Genomic DNA, 17,897 nt, shown 5'->3' with positions numbered 1-17,897 from the left:
TTAGTGTTGTTTATCTCCACTTTTTCCCTTTTCTTCTCATATCACATCCTGCCACGCTAATTCCTACAACTTGCAAAAGTCCAGCATAGAACTAGCTGCACATTGGAAATTATTCTGCAGCTGCTTTTCACTGAAAGTTGCACCAGCTTAGCCAGATGTGGGGGAGAGGAGGCAAAGTATGGTTAGAAAGTTGCTGTGGAGGCAGAGCTGCTGTGAAGGGCCACCTCAGCTTATGATCACTTTGCCTCACACTTTGTTCCAGGGTGGGAGAAGGTTGGGGTGTCTGGTTCATGTGTGTAAAATATGTAGGACCACAAGTCCCAGTGGGACGAGATGAGGCCAGCCTGCCATTCACAACCCCAGGGCCAGGAAGGGCACTGGCTTCTAGCAGCCTCTGGCCAAGATCCCTTCTCTGCCCAAGTCAAATGGAAGAACCCCAACCAAGACCTCCCTCTGTTAAGCTGGATTGCAGAGATGCTGATTCGGCTATTTAATTAACCAGGCATTTTTTGGGAGACCAACTGCCAACTGGCACAGTCCTTCAACTTATCTCCTTCAGAGGATGGAGGACAAGTTATCTTGACATGAAAGTAAACAATTGGCTTCTGTGACCACCTTGTCTGGAGATGCCTGACTCCACCGTTATGGCTGGGTCATATGGAGCAGCAAGTTGTAGCATTTTTATCAAGCTTACAGACCCCCTTGTATCATAGCATCAACACCTTAACTTTGCAGAACAAGGAACTATTCTGTCACACAACTCTGAAGTAGATATGGGTGGCAGGAGGAACCCTGCAGTTAATCCAGGACACCAAGATGGAACATTTTCCTCAGCAAAAGTATGAGTGGAAACAAGTGGGATGTTATGTCCATGTGCTAACCAGATGTTGAGCCAAGCTTTGATGTGGGTAACAGAGAACCTGGAAGGCAAAGGGGGGTCCTTGGGGTAAACCTCACCTTGCCTTCTGCTGCCCTGGGGAAGTGCTTCGAGGGAAAAGTTCCCCCAGCTTAGCAAAACAGATCCTTAACACAAAAAACACCCTTGTGCACCACACAGGAATCCTTCTCTGATAACTTTTTATACATATTTTATATAGATAAAGATATAAAAAAGTTCTAAAAAATACCAAACCATTTTATCCAGGGCTGAAGAGATGAAAACTCTGTATATTAGGAATGAAAACGTTTAGTGGGTGGGGGTACTCTCTCCCTTGCCCAGTTCCAAATCCTACCACCACTTCAGATTTATTTTCTTAAAAGGCATGGAAAAAGATGAGGAATGTTTCCACTAGCACAGGGGGCTTCCCCCATAATATATTTCCTTCTGCAGCTTAAGAAACACTCTTCCCCCCCCCAAAAAAAGGGGTGGCCATGAGGCACAAGTTTTGCCAGAGGAGCCTGGGTTCTTGGGTACCCCAAATATCTGAAGCTGGCCAGAGGACCCTTTTGGCTCTGAGGCGCTCCCTGAAGGGTGGCAAGCGATCAGGAGATCAGACTCTGGTAGGCAAAGTGCCACAAGGCTGGGCAAAGAGATCCACTGTATGTTTGGAAGATGGACCATTTCTCAGAGGGGCTGGGAGTGGGCAGCAATATATTCTTTAAAAAACAATCTTGGTATAAAAATTGTCAGGACGGAGCTGACGCCCTCTTCCCCTTCAGGGAAACAAAGACAGCCTGCCACAGTAGCAGAAAGGATGGGATGAACCTGCCCTCTCTCCTGGCACCCTCATATCATGGCAATGCTCTCTGGGTGGCAGTTCAGGTGGGTGGAGGTGCTGCTGCTGCCTGGCGACTTGCAGCCTCTGCCATTTGAGTGCTGCAGAGCAGCCACTAGGGTCTCGTTGGAGACGGCACCAAACTCGTAGGTGAAGGTTCCATAGAAAACGAGGATGTCAATGACAAAGACCCATTCACAGATGGCAGCCAGGTGCTGTAGGAGGAAGCTCTCATGGATAAAGAAGATGCCACCTGTAGCAGAGTCAAGGGAAGGTCAGGGAAGAAGACGCCCTCACCCAGAGGATGCAGGGTGCCCAGGCAGGGAAGCTGATGGCAGTGCTGTTCCCAGGGTGGCTCAGAGAGCAGAAACAGCGCCTCTTCTATGTGGGAATGAAATCTGGGCTTGGCCAGGGATCTTACAGCACATGGTTCTTCTGCATGGGGGAGATTTGTGCCTACAAGCTTCTGAGAAAGCACAGGAGCTAAAGAGGTGGGCAGATACATGATGTCAGTTGGAGGAGAAACAGGACAAGGGGACTCTCGGCCTCAGGGAGACCCTCGGCAAGCAGAGTTCTGCGACGCAGGAGAGCACTCTCCGAAGCCCCTCGCCCATCACAGCCTCTCCCCAACCAGCACGTTGCCAGAAAAGGATACTGAGGACAAGGGAGATGAAGGCCACAGTGGTGAGGAAAACACGTAGATGTGCCATCCAGAAGTCCAGGGAAGAGACAGCAATGTGATAGGAGAGGAAGCACTGGAGGCAGACGAAAAGCAGACCCGCTGGGAAGGCAACTCCAGCTCCAATGTAGTGAAGAGACTTGGCATAATCCACCTGAAGGCAGTGGCAAGCCCAAAAAGAATGGTTCCTCTTGGGTTTCTACGAGCAAGATCTGCCTCAGCGCCAAGCTGGGCAACTAAGCAAAGGGCTCCCCCTTACAGTTAAAGTGGGGGCTTCCTGCCCAGGACACATCTGGCTCCAATTAAGCCACTGAGGCAGAACCCTGATCCACTCTCCCACCCTAATGGAACGCAACACACACTGCCACAGTGTGCTTTGTGGGAGGCTGTCATCCCCACAGCTTCAACTCCTCCCCCCCACCCCCCGCCACCGGAAAGCAGCAGTTGCCTCTCGGGGAACACAAATATCCTGCAATGTGGAGAGCTGTCATGGAGACAGGTTAGCGTGACAAATGCAGCCACAGGTTTAACTGTGACGGAGATATCCGCTCCCACCCTCGCAACGCTGAATGGCCTGGCCAGAGAGGAGTTCTCTGCCCCCTCCTAGAGTGCATCTTCCTTGCAGCCCCGCATTTACAAAGGCCTTCCTTGGGAGGTGGGCCAGACTGGCTCGGGTTTTTAAAGCAAATGCAGCGTTACAGTGGCATTTATTGCCTGATTCCAGCTGAATGATTTACCTGCTTTTGTTGAAGTGTGGGAAAAAATCTGCCACTCAACCCCTTCTCTCAACCCACCTGAAAATTCCCGACCACAACAAGGCCAGCTGCGTTGGTGCAACCCGTGACAAGGGCTGCCGTGTTCACCCTGGATGCTTGGCTCTGCTCTAGGAGTTGCCCGTAGCGCAGGAAGCAGACGACTGCCACTAGGAGGGAGACGAGAGAGCAGGCAAGTCAAGCTCAGCGTGCAAAGCAGAAGAGAACAAGTTCCCGAACCTCAGGGGGTGACCTTCGCAAGGACAGAACCCCACAGATGCGTGCACAACAGGGCACAGTCAAAACTAAGCAAACTATGTTAAGCCTTAATACGTTGTGTGAACCCAGCTGGCTGGTTTATCAACACAAACTAGGACATGCAAAAACATAACACCCTAAGTTTTATGACCATGAATTCCAGTGAGCACAACATTCCAATGAAAAGAAAAATGGGGGGCGAGGGGGAGAGGGAGGGGTGAGCTTAGAAAAGCATGTGGATGCACAAAGAGGGTGTTTGAGCTATGAGTTGGCAGCAACATGTATAGGAAATGGAAGGTGGGTGTAATCAAGGAAGAATATTAGCAAATAACTAATATCGGGAGACATTCAGAGAGGCTAAAGCACAAAGGGAACTCAGGCTTTTAGAGGGACTTTAAGAGCAATGAGAAGGGCGTTTGGGACCATGTCAGTCTCAAAAGTGGTGGACCTGAGCTAGGAGAACATGGACAATTAACAGGTAATAGAAACTGGGCAGAGCTTCTCAATTCCTACTTTGCTTTGGTCTTCTCCCCAAAGGGGATCTGTGATCAAACAGAACTGACAAATGGAGAAAGTGGCAACTCAAGTGAAGCAAAGAAATGGTCAGGAGGGAGGGACAGGACTGGGCTCTGCAGGAATCTTGATGAAGCTTGTAGGGATCATTTCAGAGCCCCAGAAGACTGGAGCGTTCCTATCTTCCGAAAGGGGGGGAAGCGGCCCCTGGCAACCATGGGCCTCTCTGCTTGATGCTTATATCTGGCAGATTTCTGGAACTGGTAAGTTTGTGAGCCTTTGGACAAGAATATATTGCTTGGCAAGAGCCAACATGGATTTCTCAAGAAGGAACCATGCCAAGTCAATACACCAGTTTAGATGGTCATGTGAATGTGGTGGACATACAGTACCTTGTCTTCGGTAAAGCCTCCCATCCAATTCTAGTAGGAAGTGGCCAAACATGGGCTGGACTATGTCACCATTAGGAAGATAAAGGGTTGCTCAAACAATCATACTGAAACTGGATGTTAATGACTTTACATCAGACTGGAGGGGTGTACTGATTAACAAATTAACAGACAACACAAAGTTAGGAAGAAAGAGCAAACACATTCAAGGACCAGATGAAGATTCAGGAGGATCCACACCAGGAGACCTTCCACCCGGTGTAGCAGTTAAGCTGCTGGACTAGCACTGGGGAGACCAAGGCCTAATTCACCCTCAGACATGGGAGCTCACTGGGTGACTTTGAACCAGTTGCTGTGGGGAAAATAGAGGGAAGGACCATTATGTATGCCCAAGGGGGAAATATAAATTTAATCAGTATACAGTATAAGATTATAAATCAGCAAGATGAATTTCAAAAGGAACAAATACAAAATCCTGCATTTGAGGAAGAACATGAAAAATATGAATCCAGTATGGGGGAGACCATACTGGACTGCTATATGTGTCAAAAGGATCTGGGTATCTTGATGGATCACAAGCTGAACATGAGCCAAGAGTGTGATGCAGCTGCAAAAAGAGCAAATGCAATTGTAGGCTGCATCAACAGAATACAGTGTCAAAATTAAGAGAAGTCATTGTCAGACACATCCAGCATATTGTGTCCAGTTCTGAACACTGCATTTTGGCAAAGACTTTGACAAACAGTAGTGTTCCCAGAGGACAGCAACAAAGATGGTAACAGGCCAGGAAAGAGGTGCTTGGAATGCTTTGCCTGAAGAAGAGAAGATATCTGCTGTTCCTGCCCCCTAGAGCCCCGCTGCCTGCATAGTCCTGACACCGGTGTCTTTCAGGAAGTTGCAAAGGCCTGACTCGTCCAGCAGGTCCAGTTAACCCACTAGTATGAGAAGACAATTTAATTTTCTTTCTTCCCATCATGGGCTGTTTGCTATTTGATTAATCTTTTATTATTATACTGTGTTTTTCATTTGTCCTGTACGCCACCTTGAATTGTTTGACAATTAAGTGGCCTTACAAATCCAATAATGTAAGTAAGTAAGTAACTGGACAGTGCCATGTAGAAGACAGGGCAGAAGCCATGGGTTAAAATACATGGAATGAGATTTCAGTTGGGCAAGAGAGAAATTTCCTAACCATAAATGTGGTTCAGCGATGGAACAGGCTGCCAGGGGAGTTGGCAGACATTCCTATGCTGGAGCTGTTAAGCAGAGGCTGGATGGCTATCTGTCTGGGTGCCCCAGTGGTGGATTCCTACACTGGGCAGCAGGATGGACTTTGATCCCTTCCAACCCTTCCTCTAGGTGGATCTGTTATTCTCTGATGTACACAGGTGATACTTGTTGGAACCCCAAATGCCAGGGGTCCAGGGCGGGATGGAGGAAGGCAAACCTCCATGATGTGAAGATCCAAATTTTGCAAAAAAGCTCAGTTAGCAGAATTTCTGGAGGAAAGAATGCTCTATCTCTTTCTATAGACTACTTCACTGATTTATTTAAAATATTTCTATCGTGGCTTTCTTCCACATGGCACACTCAAAGGGAGTTTGGATTATATGGATGTTGAATTTTAAAAGTTTAGCTTGAAGGATATTGAGACCTGTTTAGATGCTTAGAGCAGATCAGAAGTTTCCTGTATATTAAATGAAAATTAATTCTGTACATTATTAACCAGCCTCTCTCTCTCTGCCGCTTTTGATTACCTCCTATTTTAAAAGGAGGACTGATCTTGAAAGCTAAACACCTGCTCTGGAAAGTCCTGCTGCCTGGGATCATATCTCAGGCAGCTGTTGATTGAGTCCAGATGGCCAACCCTGGGACTGGCATCCTGCCACCAACTTCTCAACATGGTTATGAAATTGGGAAAAGAGAGGGAAACAAATACTTACCCAAGAAAGCTCCAATGTTTCCAATAAGGCTGAAGAGACAGCTCTCAGGAGGGTAAGTGCCACATTTACTAGAGGAAAAGAGAAGAGGATTAGCACAGGTTAGAAACCAGCAAGTCATTCTACCCATTTGCTTTGAAGCTGCCCAGTTTGGAACTGCCTGGCACTGTTTTATGACGCCACATCTAGAACGGCAAATGCAGCCGTTGGCTCATTCTCTGCAACGCAAAGCTCACCTGATCAAAGGGATATCTTCCAAGGTGCAGCAGCTTTTGGGGTAGCCATGTTTGGTAGAATCAGCAGAACAAGACTCGTTGTATGACCTGCAGCCATTTGGAGAGAGTAAGTGGTATTATAAGAGGCTCCAGGAAGAAGAAACACAATGACCTCCACTATCCCACTAACAGGATGTCCTCCTGCTTTCCAGCACAACTCACCAGTTCTCAACAGGGCACACGTGGTGGTTCACTACTGCCATGGCATACCTAGAAGAAGCAAAATGGAACAAAATGGGTGTTAAGACAGCAAGAATTGAGTAAGTCTGAAAACAAGCAGATCCCTAATATTTAAGGAAGTCCATATTAGCCTCCCTCCCTTGGCTCTCCAGCTGATTGCTCAAAGTTCTCAACCAATCAAAGCAACAACAATAGCAAATCAGTTGAACAAACTGTGTCTTTAAATTCCACTGAAATGGTCGAGGATGCAGATTTCCAGGCAGAGGCCTCCTTCAGCCTAGTCAGAGCCAGAACTCCCAAGTGGGTCTCATCCTCAGGCCCACAAAGTATTTAGAAGAAACCAGTTTCACCTTCCAAGGGCCAGTTTAGCGAGACAGAAGATTACAGGCGAACAGGACCGTGATGAGGGCATGGATCTCATTCACCTCCCCATCTAGGGATTGCTCACTGATCTTTCCCTATGGGCCTTTCAACCTCTCATTTACTGAAAAAGGGTGTGACACCCTTCAGACAAGACGGGGAATTCCTGGCCCACTAAGGATATATTGTCAAGATCCAGTACACTACCCTGAGACCGGAAACTTCCATCCCTGAAAAACAAGCTGTACAAAATTTCCAGCAAACCAAAAAACTAGAAATTTAAGTCTCAACGGGTTCCTGCTGTTTGCTCAGAGAACTGGCCCAGCTGGGAATAATACTGAAGTTAGGACAATTCTTTCAAAGCAGCCCTCAGGAGGCCAGATAAGAATCTGACCTTTGCCTGCCTTCCCACACAGCCAACCTCTGCGCTTAAGCTTAGCTTGCCTTTGAGAATATAGCAATAAAAAGCTCCAAATTTGGGTTTCTGCCCAAGATGAACACTAAAGTTTTGGGGGGCTGTAATAAAAAGGGTACTGACATTTGAAACTGGGATCCAGAGGAAAAGCTTAAAAACCTGTTGCTGTAAGCACTGCAAACCCGTCCTTAAGTCTTACATCATTTTGTTTCACCAATTTTCTGTGGATGCCTGAAAACTGGTAAGTTGAATGAGACCCATACATATGTTTGTGTGCTCAAAGTTATGGTAACCATCTAGAAATCTAGTTGGTTTACAAGCACCAATGATAAAATCACCTGCCCAAACTACAAGGATACAATGTCCAGACACGGTGGAAATACACAATTGGTAGTAAACTTTGGAATGGTCTGAGGGTGTTGATTTTGGGGTGCTCCATATCTCCCTTTGGAAACCCAGGTATTGGGGTAAGTACTGGTTTTTAGCTATTTCCCCTGAACCCCAGTTTGTTTATTTGTTCAATTTGTATAGCTGCCCATCTTACATTTGTGACTCTGGGCAGCTCACATAATTAAAAACAACCAGACAACACAACCAATAAACAAAATGCAAAAGTCGACTAAAAAACAATCATCCCACCTGGGCTGTTTAAAGCTGTCATTTGCCAGGAAGTCTCACCTGCCTCCCCAAAGGGGGTGGGCATTTCCCCCTGGAGAACCTTTTGGACAGAGTAGCCTGTCCAGAGGCAAGGGCTGGCTGATAGCCGCCACAGTCCTTTCTCCTGAACTGAAATCTCCTCCATGCCTTCCTGGCCCAAAGGCCAGGTCAGCAAAACACTGGTGTGCCCAGCAACCAGCTCTGGCACCATACCACTCTCTAATGTGGGGGTGGGCCAGGCCAACAACACGGATAAATCTTGACCATTATACTGAGTCTGAATAAACAACTGGGGAGCTGCTCAGTTTAGTTATCAAAATCACCATGTCAACGTTGCTTAGAAAAGGCCCCCCCCCCCCCCCGCTTTTCAACAAAGCTGCAGTTGCTGCAGGAAACACTTTGCTTTGGGGCCAGAACTTCTCCTCCTTCAAATGTAATTTTGCTCTGTGTGATGTTAAATAGTAAATTGCTTTGGAGGAACAAAAAGGCAATTGAGCAATAGTTGTAATAAACATAACCCCCCTATTCTTCCAAGTGGAGGCACAGTGCAAAGCTTCCTTTGCAGGCTCTGGTGGAGGAGGCACTTCCATGCTGTCTGCAAAGGGTCTTTCCCTCCTCCCCTTCCTGAGGCCGGATGGAAAGGTCTTCTCGGTGGCAAAAGCTGGGTAAGGCAAGAACACACCCTGTCTGGGGCTCTTTCTGGAAAAAAGACAAGGCGCTATTGTGCAGCCATCCCCTGGTCACTGCAAACTTGCTGCTATTCCTCCCCACACCCCTCGCTCTGTTTGTGCTACAAGGAAGAAGCCTCATGGCTTAGACGTATCAATCAAATCATCCTGAGGAGCAGCACGTACTAAGATTAAAGTTGCAGTTCAGCAACAAGCGACACCACCTTTTGCGATCAGCCTGCCCTGTTCGTGTGGGACCTCGAGCCAGAGAGCCAGTAAGTTCTAAGTATGTACTGTATTTGTATCCTCCCAAGAGCATCATGATAAATGTAGCCATGATGTGGCCAGGTGAGCCATGTTAGACCCAACCTGGCACTGAAAGATCAAGGGCCTCCTTGCTGCTGGCCTACAAAACCATGGAAGCAGCGGCCTCGCAAGTGAAGCTCTGGCTAACCCAGACCTTGAAGTGAGCTGGGGCAGGAGGAGGAAGTAGCCACAAACTGCCCTTTGCATAGGGGACGTGGACATGATCTGGCTTTAGGTCCCTTGTGGTCTCCAGCACATTCAATTCCAGCCTCTATTCAAAATGCAGAGAGCTACACAACGATCATGTTCCTTCATGAATTACAGCATATTCAGGCCATGACTTGGCAACACATTTGCTAAGTAACCTTTGGGCATGTAACTCTGCCAGCAGGTTGCCCAAGAGAATTGCTGACACAATTCTGCAGCAACATTTGGAGCCCAGGGAGTAGCAAAAGAACCTTGTGCTTCTCTATAGGAGGACACAAGCGTGCAAGCTCCACTTTTCATGCATGACCCAGCCATAAATCACAACAGCTCTTACACGATCCATATTCCAGTGATTGAGAAGGCAGAGAGGCTGATGGGAAGGATGATCCACGCAGTCATTAGTGAGTACAGGAAGGGGACCCTTAAGAGGGGGAGGGGAGGGGAGGGAAGGGGAGGAGAGGAGAGGAGGGATGGGATGGGAGGGACCTAGCTATAGCCCAAGGTCTCCAGCTGGAATCATCCAAAGACACCTCCTAGAAGAGAAGCAGGGAAAAAAAAGATGGGTCAGTCAGAGTCTTGGTTGGTTGTCTGACCATGCAAGTGTTTTCTGAAGTTGCGTCTCCTCCAGATGTTCAAGACAACATCACAAATCATCAGCCCTTCAAAAATGCCACAGAATGCTTTTCAGTCCTTGCTTCAAGTCACAGCAGAATTCTCTAGGGCCAATACTACCCAGTCCTTCCCTCATTTCTCCTTGATTTTAGAAAATGAGCAGAGATTCCAGTAAAAGGAAGGCTGTGCTTTAGAGAGTAGAACAGAAAACATGTCAGCAGATGAGAGATTCTCTCAGTCTTCCTCTGAAAGGAATGCAAGCAAAGGCTCCCCACCAAGACTCTGGGATGAGCTAGGGTTGCCTGCTCTCTAGGAAGCTGCACTTATTTCCTCACCCCTTTATCCCCAGCCCCCCCCCCTTGCTTGAGCAATGCAGCACCCACCCCCTCTCTTTATTATGTTTAGGATAATAATAAAGACTCTCAATGAGAGGAGGTTACTCCCTGGCCTGCTGCAATTCCCAATCTCCCCCTCCTCCTCTTGATCTCTACTTGCAGCTGAGGCTTTTGGTTTGGAAACTGAGACCGCACAGGTAACAAACTCAGCTGAAGGCTGGCCACAGGCCACCAACTTCTACTGTTGAACTCCAAAGTGTTTCCTTTCCTGCTAGTTGGTCAGTCTTCAGGCTCTTGCTTTATTTTGGCTGAGCCTCATTACATCATCATCTCTTTTGCCACATCCACCAAGCAGGTATAATTCTGTAAGCTCTTGAGAATGGAACAGTGGCTCAAAAAACAGAAATAGCTAGACCTCCAGGCTCAAATAATCCTGCCCCTTCTCCAAGTTCAGCCGCACCAAATTTGAACAGGACCTGAGGAAATTGACTTAAGATTTAAGAAAGCAAGATATGCCACCAAGAACTGCATAAAACATACCTGCAAACTGGTTTTTAATAGTAGAAATCAGTTCAGCTGGAATACACCTTTATAAAATTGCTAGTAGCAAACATCACAAATGTTGCCAAGAGGACAGTGAAGTATCTGTGTAGTTCTTACACAACTCAACTCAAAAATGGCTACTAAGGCTTTTGTTCTAGACTTAGTTCTTCAGAACTGAGTTACTCCAGGTGACAATCTATCAAATATTTCTCCACCAAAAAGAGAGCCTCCCCTTTCATTATGTGAGTCTCCTGCAGAAAAAAAGCTGAGATTTCTAAGCTTCTGGAAGAGACCTGGTTACTCATGAATGGCCCAGCCCCCAGATATAGCTCAGTGTTTCCTTGTCAAAATGTGCTGGATCCACTCTCTCTTTGGGTTCCAACTCAGTTCATTCTCAGCCTCTGCCAAGACCTTTCTGAAGGATCAGAAAAAACAGCAAAACAGCAGCAAAACAGTTGTTTTCTTTGAAAGTTTCATATTAGGTTTACGTGATTACATCAAACCCTGCCTAGACAGTGATCAGCTTCCTAAGTCTACTGTTCAATTTCCAGATGACCTTTGGTGCTCAGCATTGTGGTATAAGAATGTTTAAAAGAACTCCACCCTTTCCCACTGAGATTCCTTCCCTTTTAGTCCTAAGGCTCAGCCAATAGAATCTTTATGAGTTAATACCAGTTTCCTCCAAATGTGTCTATAGGCACCCAGGATGAAATCGCTATTGTTCATGGTTGAACTGATCAATATATGCAGATATATTTTTGCGCCTAGCTAACCTTGTTTGCATTCTGTAGTGAAGCAGAGTTTGGTCTGGTTAGTACTTGGATGGATGTCCACCAGAGAATTCCAGAAATTAAAGATTCTACAAATTAAACAAAACCCTGGAAGAAGGCAATATCAAACCATTTCCATACTCGTACACACTTCGTGCCCATGCAGTCATCAAGAGTCCAGCTCAACATGAAGGCATCTGTACCTAGTAACCACCTTTGGGATTTAGAAGGTATTGCACGAGCAATTGCTTAAATAGTTTTTCTCCATTTTGTTCACATGCAAACATCACTGCTAAGGTTTCCTTTCCTATTTTCTGTAGTTCTACAGATTGTTTGGAGCACCTTGGGAGAGCATCCCTTATATTGACACAATTACTTGTTCCTGTATATTTCAAACTTTGGCATAGATGCACTGGTTTAGAGACCTGCCTTGTTCTTGGGATGAGGTATTCCAGTGCTTCCACCTCTTGTATAATATTTTGGACAGCAACAAAACCACATGCCACTGTTAGATTATTGAGATTAAGAAAACTTGGCAATGGATACCATTGAGTGGGTTTGGTGAGTAGAACAAATACATTCTGGTACTTCAAAAATATTCCTGGGCTGAAAGACTTCTCCACCTGGCTCCACCGGTCATTCTCAAGGTTCTTAGTCCCTGCATGCCTGAGACCTGACCATTTCTCTTGGCTACTTGCCATCAGTTATCTCCTTTATTCAATGTTCAGTTCCTTTTCCAGGCATGTCTCAAACTTCCTGGCATTCTCCAGATGTTCTCATCCCTTTTTCCTGAACATCAAGATTGTTCGTTTCTGCACTGGGCAGGGAGTTGGACCACGTGATCTCCAAGATCCCTTCCAATCCCTACATTCCATGATTTTATGACCTTTTCTAAAAGAAAACTCAAGCTGTTATAAGTCATCAATCTTACAGATTGTTTTAAATAAGCCTTTAGAGATCAATTTTTAAGGTTCAGCTATACATTTTTCTTGTGATGCTTCCAAATGAGCCTTCTAACACATCCTGGCAAAGGCTCATTATTGTAACTTCAGAGAGCATCCAGATGTCACTGCCCCACTTTACCACCAGCCCATGTTGTATTTCTCTTTAGTCACTGTTTTCTTTGAACAATGGTTAGCCAGAAAGATCTGGAATGGAAATTTCCCATAGTTTCATAGCACTTGGCTCCTGTAGGTTTAGGGAAAGAGTTAAATTGTGCAGTGACCGTCTTCCTATCTCCTTCCTCCAAAAAGTATAAATATGCCCAAATGCTCATTGTATAATCCTTACACTGGAATTCCAGTATTTCTGTACTACATTCTTGCTATTCTGAAATGCACCTTTGCCCTGCCTTTTTATATCTTTCCAACTAGTAACAAATGTTTTAGAATAAATAAATCAATTTCACACACCTGAATGCATAGCCTTTAATGAAATGTCTTCTTGCCTTTGTAAGAACTGAACTATCTGGCATCAAAGATTCATTCATTTGTATCTTTACATTACAGCTTGAGGCTAATAAATAATTTATTATTACTGATGTTTCTATGCTGCTCTGCTCACAATAACTGAGTAGCTAACACAAAAATTACCTTATTTTTAGCATGGTGCTTGCAGAGCCTCCTCTCACAATCTCTTTCCCATCCCCTGAAGACCAAGCATGTTTAGTGAAAGGCACAGCCCTCTGGCTGCCATCTGCCTCCATTTCTCCACCCTGCTGCTAACTTCTCTGCAGAAGAAACCCATTCTCCTACTGCTGCTTATCCCCTCTGGGCAGGATCAGGCCAAGGTCCAGCATTTTGTATTTCAAGTTACTACTGGATGCCTCATAACCAAGAGGTGGAGACATCCCCTCTTCTGCACTCCTTCACCTGGGATGAGTATTTTGCTGCTCCCCTCTCTCCATCATAATAAAAATAATTTATTAAGTTTGTTTGCTGATTAACTCTCCACGCTTGCTAGATCTGTCCTTGATGAATTTATCAAATCTCTTTTTAAAACCAGCCTTTGCCAACACCTGCATTGTCCGATCTATCCATCCTATTGGTAACCATTTATATCCTTCCTATCCTTTAAGAAATTCTGTAAAGTATACAGAAGGCTACCTCCATCTTTTTGTAACAACACTACCAGTAGCTTAAGCTAAGAATAACTCAAAAGTTTATTTCATGCTGGAAGATCAGAAACTAAATCAGCTGATAATCAGGAGAACACTGTTTCAATTCTTCCCACAGAATTCTGTTCCTTTTGCCTTCTAAGTATTAGAGAGCCACAGAAACGTACATAGTGCCAATGTATTTATTTCTAAGCCTTTAACTGTATCATCTTCTGATCAGAATTTCATTCATCTGTGGCATTTCTGGCTTAGCTCTTGTGTTAAAATTTAAAGAACAGCCCTTAGGCACAATATAACTTGAAGATTAAGCTCTATTATCTAGAGTTCCAGGAGAATTGCTTTGTTAATATGCTAATGTTTTTTTCTGGGTCCATATCCCATTTAACATTTTATGTTTATTGTCATCACTGGAGAAAAACAGAGGTGAAACATGTTGTGCACCTAAAAATGTTTATTTTCTTATTTTTATTATTAGATTGTTCTGAATGTTAAAAAATGTCTATATTCAGGAGAAAAAAAATTCCCTCCAGGTCTGGGGGCTTCAGCCTCTTTGAAGCCACTTTTCATGCCTCTCAATTTACTTTTACTCCACAAACCTTTAGCAAGCAGCCATTCAAAGAGCGCCGGACGCTGAGACTTTCTCCAAGAACTTTGAGCAGCAAACTACATTCACACATACAGGTGTATTTCTAACGGAGAGGTAACATTTTTTCTAGCTGGCTGAGATGGGGGTGTTATTGGCATCCTCCAGTGCTGACAATACAGACAAGCTCCTCCAGAACTTGCTTCTTCGCTCCGACCACCGGGAACCTGAAGCTCCGCGAAGCCCTCCGTTTCTCGCAGCGGCCGCAACCGCGACGCAGCAAACGCCCCCGGTTTCCCTGGTTCCGCTTCTGGCCGGCCTTTCCCGGCCCGCCTCTCCCCCACTCGCGTCTGACGCACCACCGTCGGCGGCCCAGCAGCGAACCTTAAAGCCGCGCAGACCGAGGAGCGGAGCAGCCAAGGCGCTCCTGCGGCGCCTGGATCGGGGCAGCTCCCTCTTCCCACGCACGTGCCCCGGCCCGGCCCGGCCCTCAGACGGGCGATCCATGCGGCGCCGGGCCCACGCTCCAGGCCAGCTGCCCCTGAGAAGAGGAGGAAGGCCGAGCCCGCCCGACTGGACCGCCGTCGCTCGGCGGATGCCCCCCCCCACCGCCGCCACGAGCAGCCAGCGGGCCCCCGCGGGGTGAACGCCCCGTCGGCGGACAGCGCAAGCCTTCCCGCTGCCATCCGCGCCATTGCCCTGCCAGGGGCAGGGGACAGGCTTGCAGCGCCACCGCCTTGGTCGCTCTTTGGCCGTGAGGGGGAAGCCCGCCCCCGCCAGCAGAGGGTCCCGCATCGGCGGCGGGGGGAGCGGCAATAACTTCTCCTTGGCTCGGCGGCAGACAGCCATTCACCAGGGGAGGCTGGACATCCGCCAATCCAGCTCTTAGGGGAAGGAGGCATGGACGCCGGGGTGGGGTGGGGACCCGATGGCCGGGTCTCCGCGGAGGGCAGAGGGCACTTCCCTTACCGCTCGCCGCCGCCGCCTCCTTCGCCCGACGGACCGTTCGAGGGCCAGGCCGGTCCTGCCCGCCCGCCCCGCGCCCCCCTTCCCCGGCCGCCCACCCAGCTGACCAGGCCTGGCCCCCGTCTTCAGCCAGTGGGGAGGGGGCGCGCGCGGGGAAAGATGGGAAGAGTAGTTGCCGCCGCCGCCGCCGCCTCGAGCGCACCGCTCTCCCTCGGCTGCCTGTGGCCGGAGCGGGAGCCTCGCGAATGGTCTCTGGCTGCGCGAGACGGGAGGGGGCGCCCCTTAAGTACGGGGGAGGGGCAGCGGGCGAAAAAAAGGGCTCTTGTTCTGGCTTGGAAAGCAGCCGGGAGCTTTACAGGAAAGCGTGCAAAGCGCCGCGCAACCCGCCCGCCGCGACCTCCGGGGTGAACAGGAGAGGAGCCAAACATCTTGGTTCCGTCACCACCCGGAGACACCTCGCTCCGTTGGAATGGAAGGCAGAAGCCCGTCGGAAGCTCTGCGCTCGGTCGTTTGCGGAGCGGCCTTCTCTGAATAACCGCGGGCGCCGCGACGGGAGCAGGCTAGGCTCCCGGCTCTTCTTTAGAGACAATAAGCCGGATTCAGCACCAACGCTAAGCCAACATTTGGCTTGCTTGATAGGGGATGATTAACTTGTTTGTGAATTGCGCCTGCGCTTTACAGCCCAGTGTATAGTGTGGGCCAGCCACACATGGTTTGTTCAGTAAACCACGAATAAGCAAGTTGACTTGAAAAACACTGTCAGCCTTTTTTCTGTCCTTCCCTCTAGTTTTTCTAACGTTTTACCTGAAGAAGGATCTGGAGTCTTGAATCAATTTTCTGCAATTTCAGCTTCAAATAATTGAATTTTAGAATCCAGGAGATCTCCCCTGCATAGAGGCTTTTGGTAGAGGAAGTGAATTTCACCAATTCGATTGAAGCTGGGCCTTCTGAGGGTTAGTGCTAGGTGGCATCTATATTGATTGGTTAGATTTATGTTCCCTCTTTGCAGAGGAGCTCAAGACAGCATAGGTAACGCTCACTCCTATTTTCCCCCCACAAAAACAACCTTTTGAGGTAAGCTGGGCAGAGAGTGAGGGACTGGTCCCAAGCTACCTTCTGTAGCTGAGATGCTACAGCGCCTGGTGCTCCTGCTCCCAATCGCCAGATTCTTGATATGTTGCTGTCCCAGGTGGTTTTGAGCGTGTTGATCCTAGCTTGCCTGGAGTAGCACGAGAATGCTTAAGGTGAAAATGGGCTTTGGTTGCACTTGGGGCAGCCTGGCTGAAGCGTGCTGAAACATTGTTTCCTTACTGCTGGTGGGAAATGATGCATGGGTAACTTTTATTTTACTAAAAACCATGATGCAAAAGCCTTGGCTGACCAAAGCCACAGTGGGCAGTGGAGGGTCTGTTAGCTCCCGTGGCATATGGGAGGTTGCATCTTTGTATGTGGCAGAGAGCATGAAGTAACATGAAATGAAGGGAAGGCCAGTGATACGTTGTATCTCTGGAAACTCAGAGAAACAAAGGATGTACTAGATCTGAAGATCTGGTGGAGTGACACTGATGAAAACATGCATGGAAGTGAAGGTGTAGGTTTAATTATGAAAGGACTAAAACATGTATCAGAAAGTACAAACTGATATCATCTATGCTGTTGTGGATATACTCCAGTGGATGGTGATAATGAAAGAACTAAATAAAAGGTTTGGGGAAAATTGTGGAACGTTCTGAGTGGCTACAATCAGAGGGACAAATTCCGTTAGGTGACGTGAATTGATGGATAGAGTATAGAAAGAGTTATTGAACCATTCCAGAATTTCAGAAACAAATAAGGTGACTTAGACACCGCCCAACTCCAAATCAATTCATAATACGGGCCTTGCATTTATTTTGCTTGTAGAGTGAATGGGAGGAAATCTGAGCCCAAGAGCTTCAGATGCCCAGAAATAAAGGCCTTTGCTACCTAGCTGGTAGCAAAAAATCAGGAGGGGTCTGGTAGCACTTTTTCTAACACACTTTATTAAAAGGAAAAGCTTATGCCTTTTTGTAAATAAATGAAAATGAAATAAACCAGTCAGGGAGTGGGAAGATTCCTCCTCAGACAAGCTTTAAAGCAGAGGAGCCTAGCCCCATTTTGCTTTGGGTTCCCCTGGAGTACTGCCCTGGGCCTGGCTGAAACCAAGTGAGGAAACTGTCCCGATGGCTGGTGTGAGTCTTCCGGGCTGTGTGGCCGTGGTCTTGAAGTTTTGTTTCCTAATGTTTCGCCAGCACCTGTGACCGGCATCTTCAGAGTGCAGGAGTACAGACAGGAGCAGTTCTCTCTGTTCACAAGCAATGAACTTGCTAATCACCCCCAGCAGCCCCTCATTAACAATTCAATAGAAGAAAAAAACCTGCCTAATCCCCAGGAAGATACACACAGATGCTGACACCAAAACAAGCAGCCACTCAGTAACCCAACCCCACCCACACACCCCCAATCTCCCCCCCTTCCTTCCCCCCCCCCAGATCTCTATAAATACCCACAGAAGGGTCACATCCCCCTGGGCAGAGAGAACTGCTCCTGTCTGTGCTCCTGCACTCTGAAGATGCCGGTCACAGGTGCTGGGTCACAGGTGCTGGCTAAACGTTAGGAAACAAAACTTCAAGACCACGG

At 47.4% G+C, this 17,897-nt stretch overlaps 1 protein-coding gene across 3 annotated transcripts; it reads right to left on the bottom strand.

Moving 5' to 3' along the window:
* Positions 1-1,060: 1,060 nt before the first annotated feature.
* TMEM150A (transmembrane protein 150A) lies at positions 1,061-15,369 on the bottom strand. 3 transcript variants are annotated; one of them, XM_088152143.1, is made up of 8 exons: positions 15,243-15,369; positions 9,649-9,847; positions 6,684-6,731; positions 6,483-6,569; positions 6,250-6,317; positions 3,189-3,316; positions 2,371-2,548; positions 1,061-1,968 (listed from the first exon to the last, which is right to left on the bottom strand). In XM_088152143.1, the coding sequence occupies exons 2-8, from the start codon at positions 9,711-9,713 to the stop codon at positions 1,727-1,729; spliced, it is 816 nt and encodes a 271-aa protein (XP_088008269.1). In that variant the 5' UTR covers positions 9,714-9,847; positions 15,243-15,369; the 3' UTR covers positions 1,061-1,726. The 3 variants fall into 3 exon arrangements, with proteins under 3 accessions (XP_088008269.1, XP_007434603.1, XP_025026490.1); XM_007434541.4 differs by lacking the exon at positions 15,243-15,369 and adding an exon at positions 14,287-15,222; XM_025170722.2 differs by lacking the exon at positions 15,243-15,369 and having other exon boundaries at positions 9,649-10,252.
* Between the last annotated feature and the right edge of the window lie 2,528 nt (positions 15,370-17,897).

This window comes from Python bivittatus, unplaced genomic scaffold (assembly GCF_059951505.1).
Source record: "Python bivittatus isolate LINGU-HERP-01145 unplaced genomic scaffold, Pbiv_v1 ctg000680_np1212, whole genome shotgun sequence".
NCBI lineage: Eukaryota > Metazoa > Chordata > Lepidosauria > Squamata > Pythonidae > Python > Python bivittatus.
This window is presented reverse-complemented; position numbering and strand designations above follow the sequence as displayed.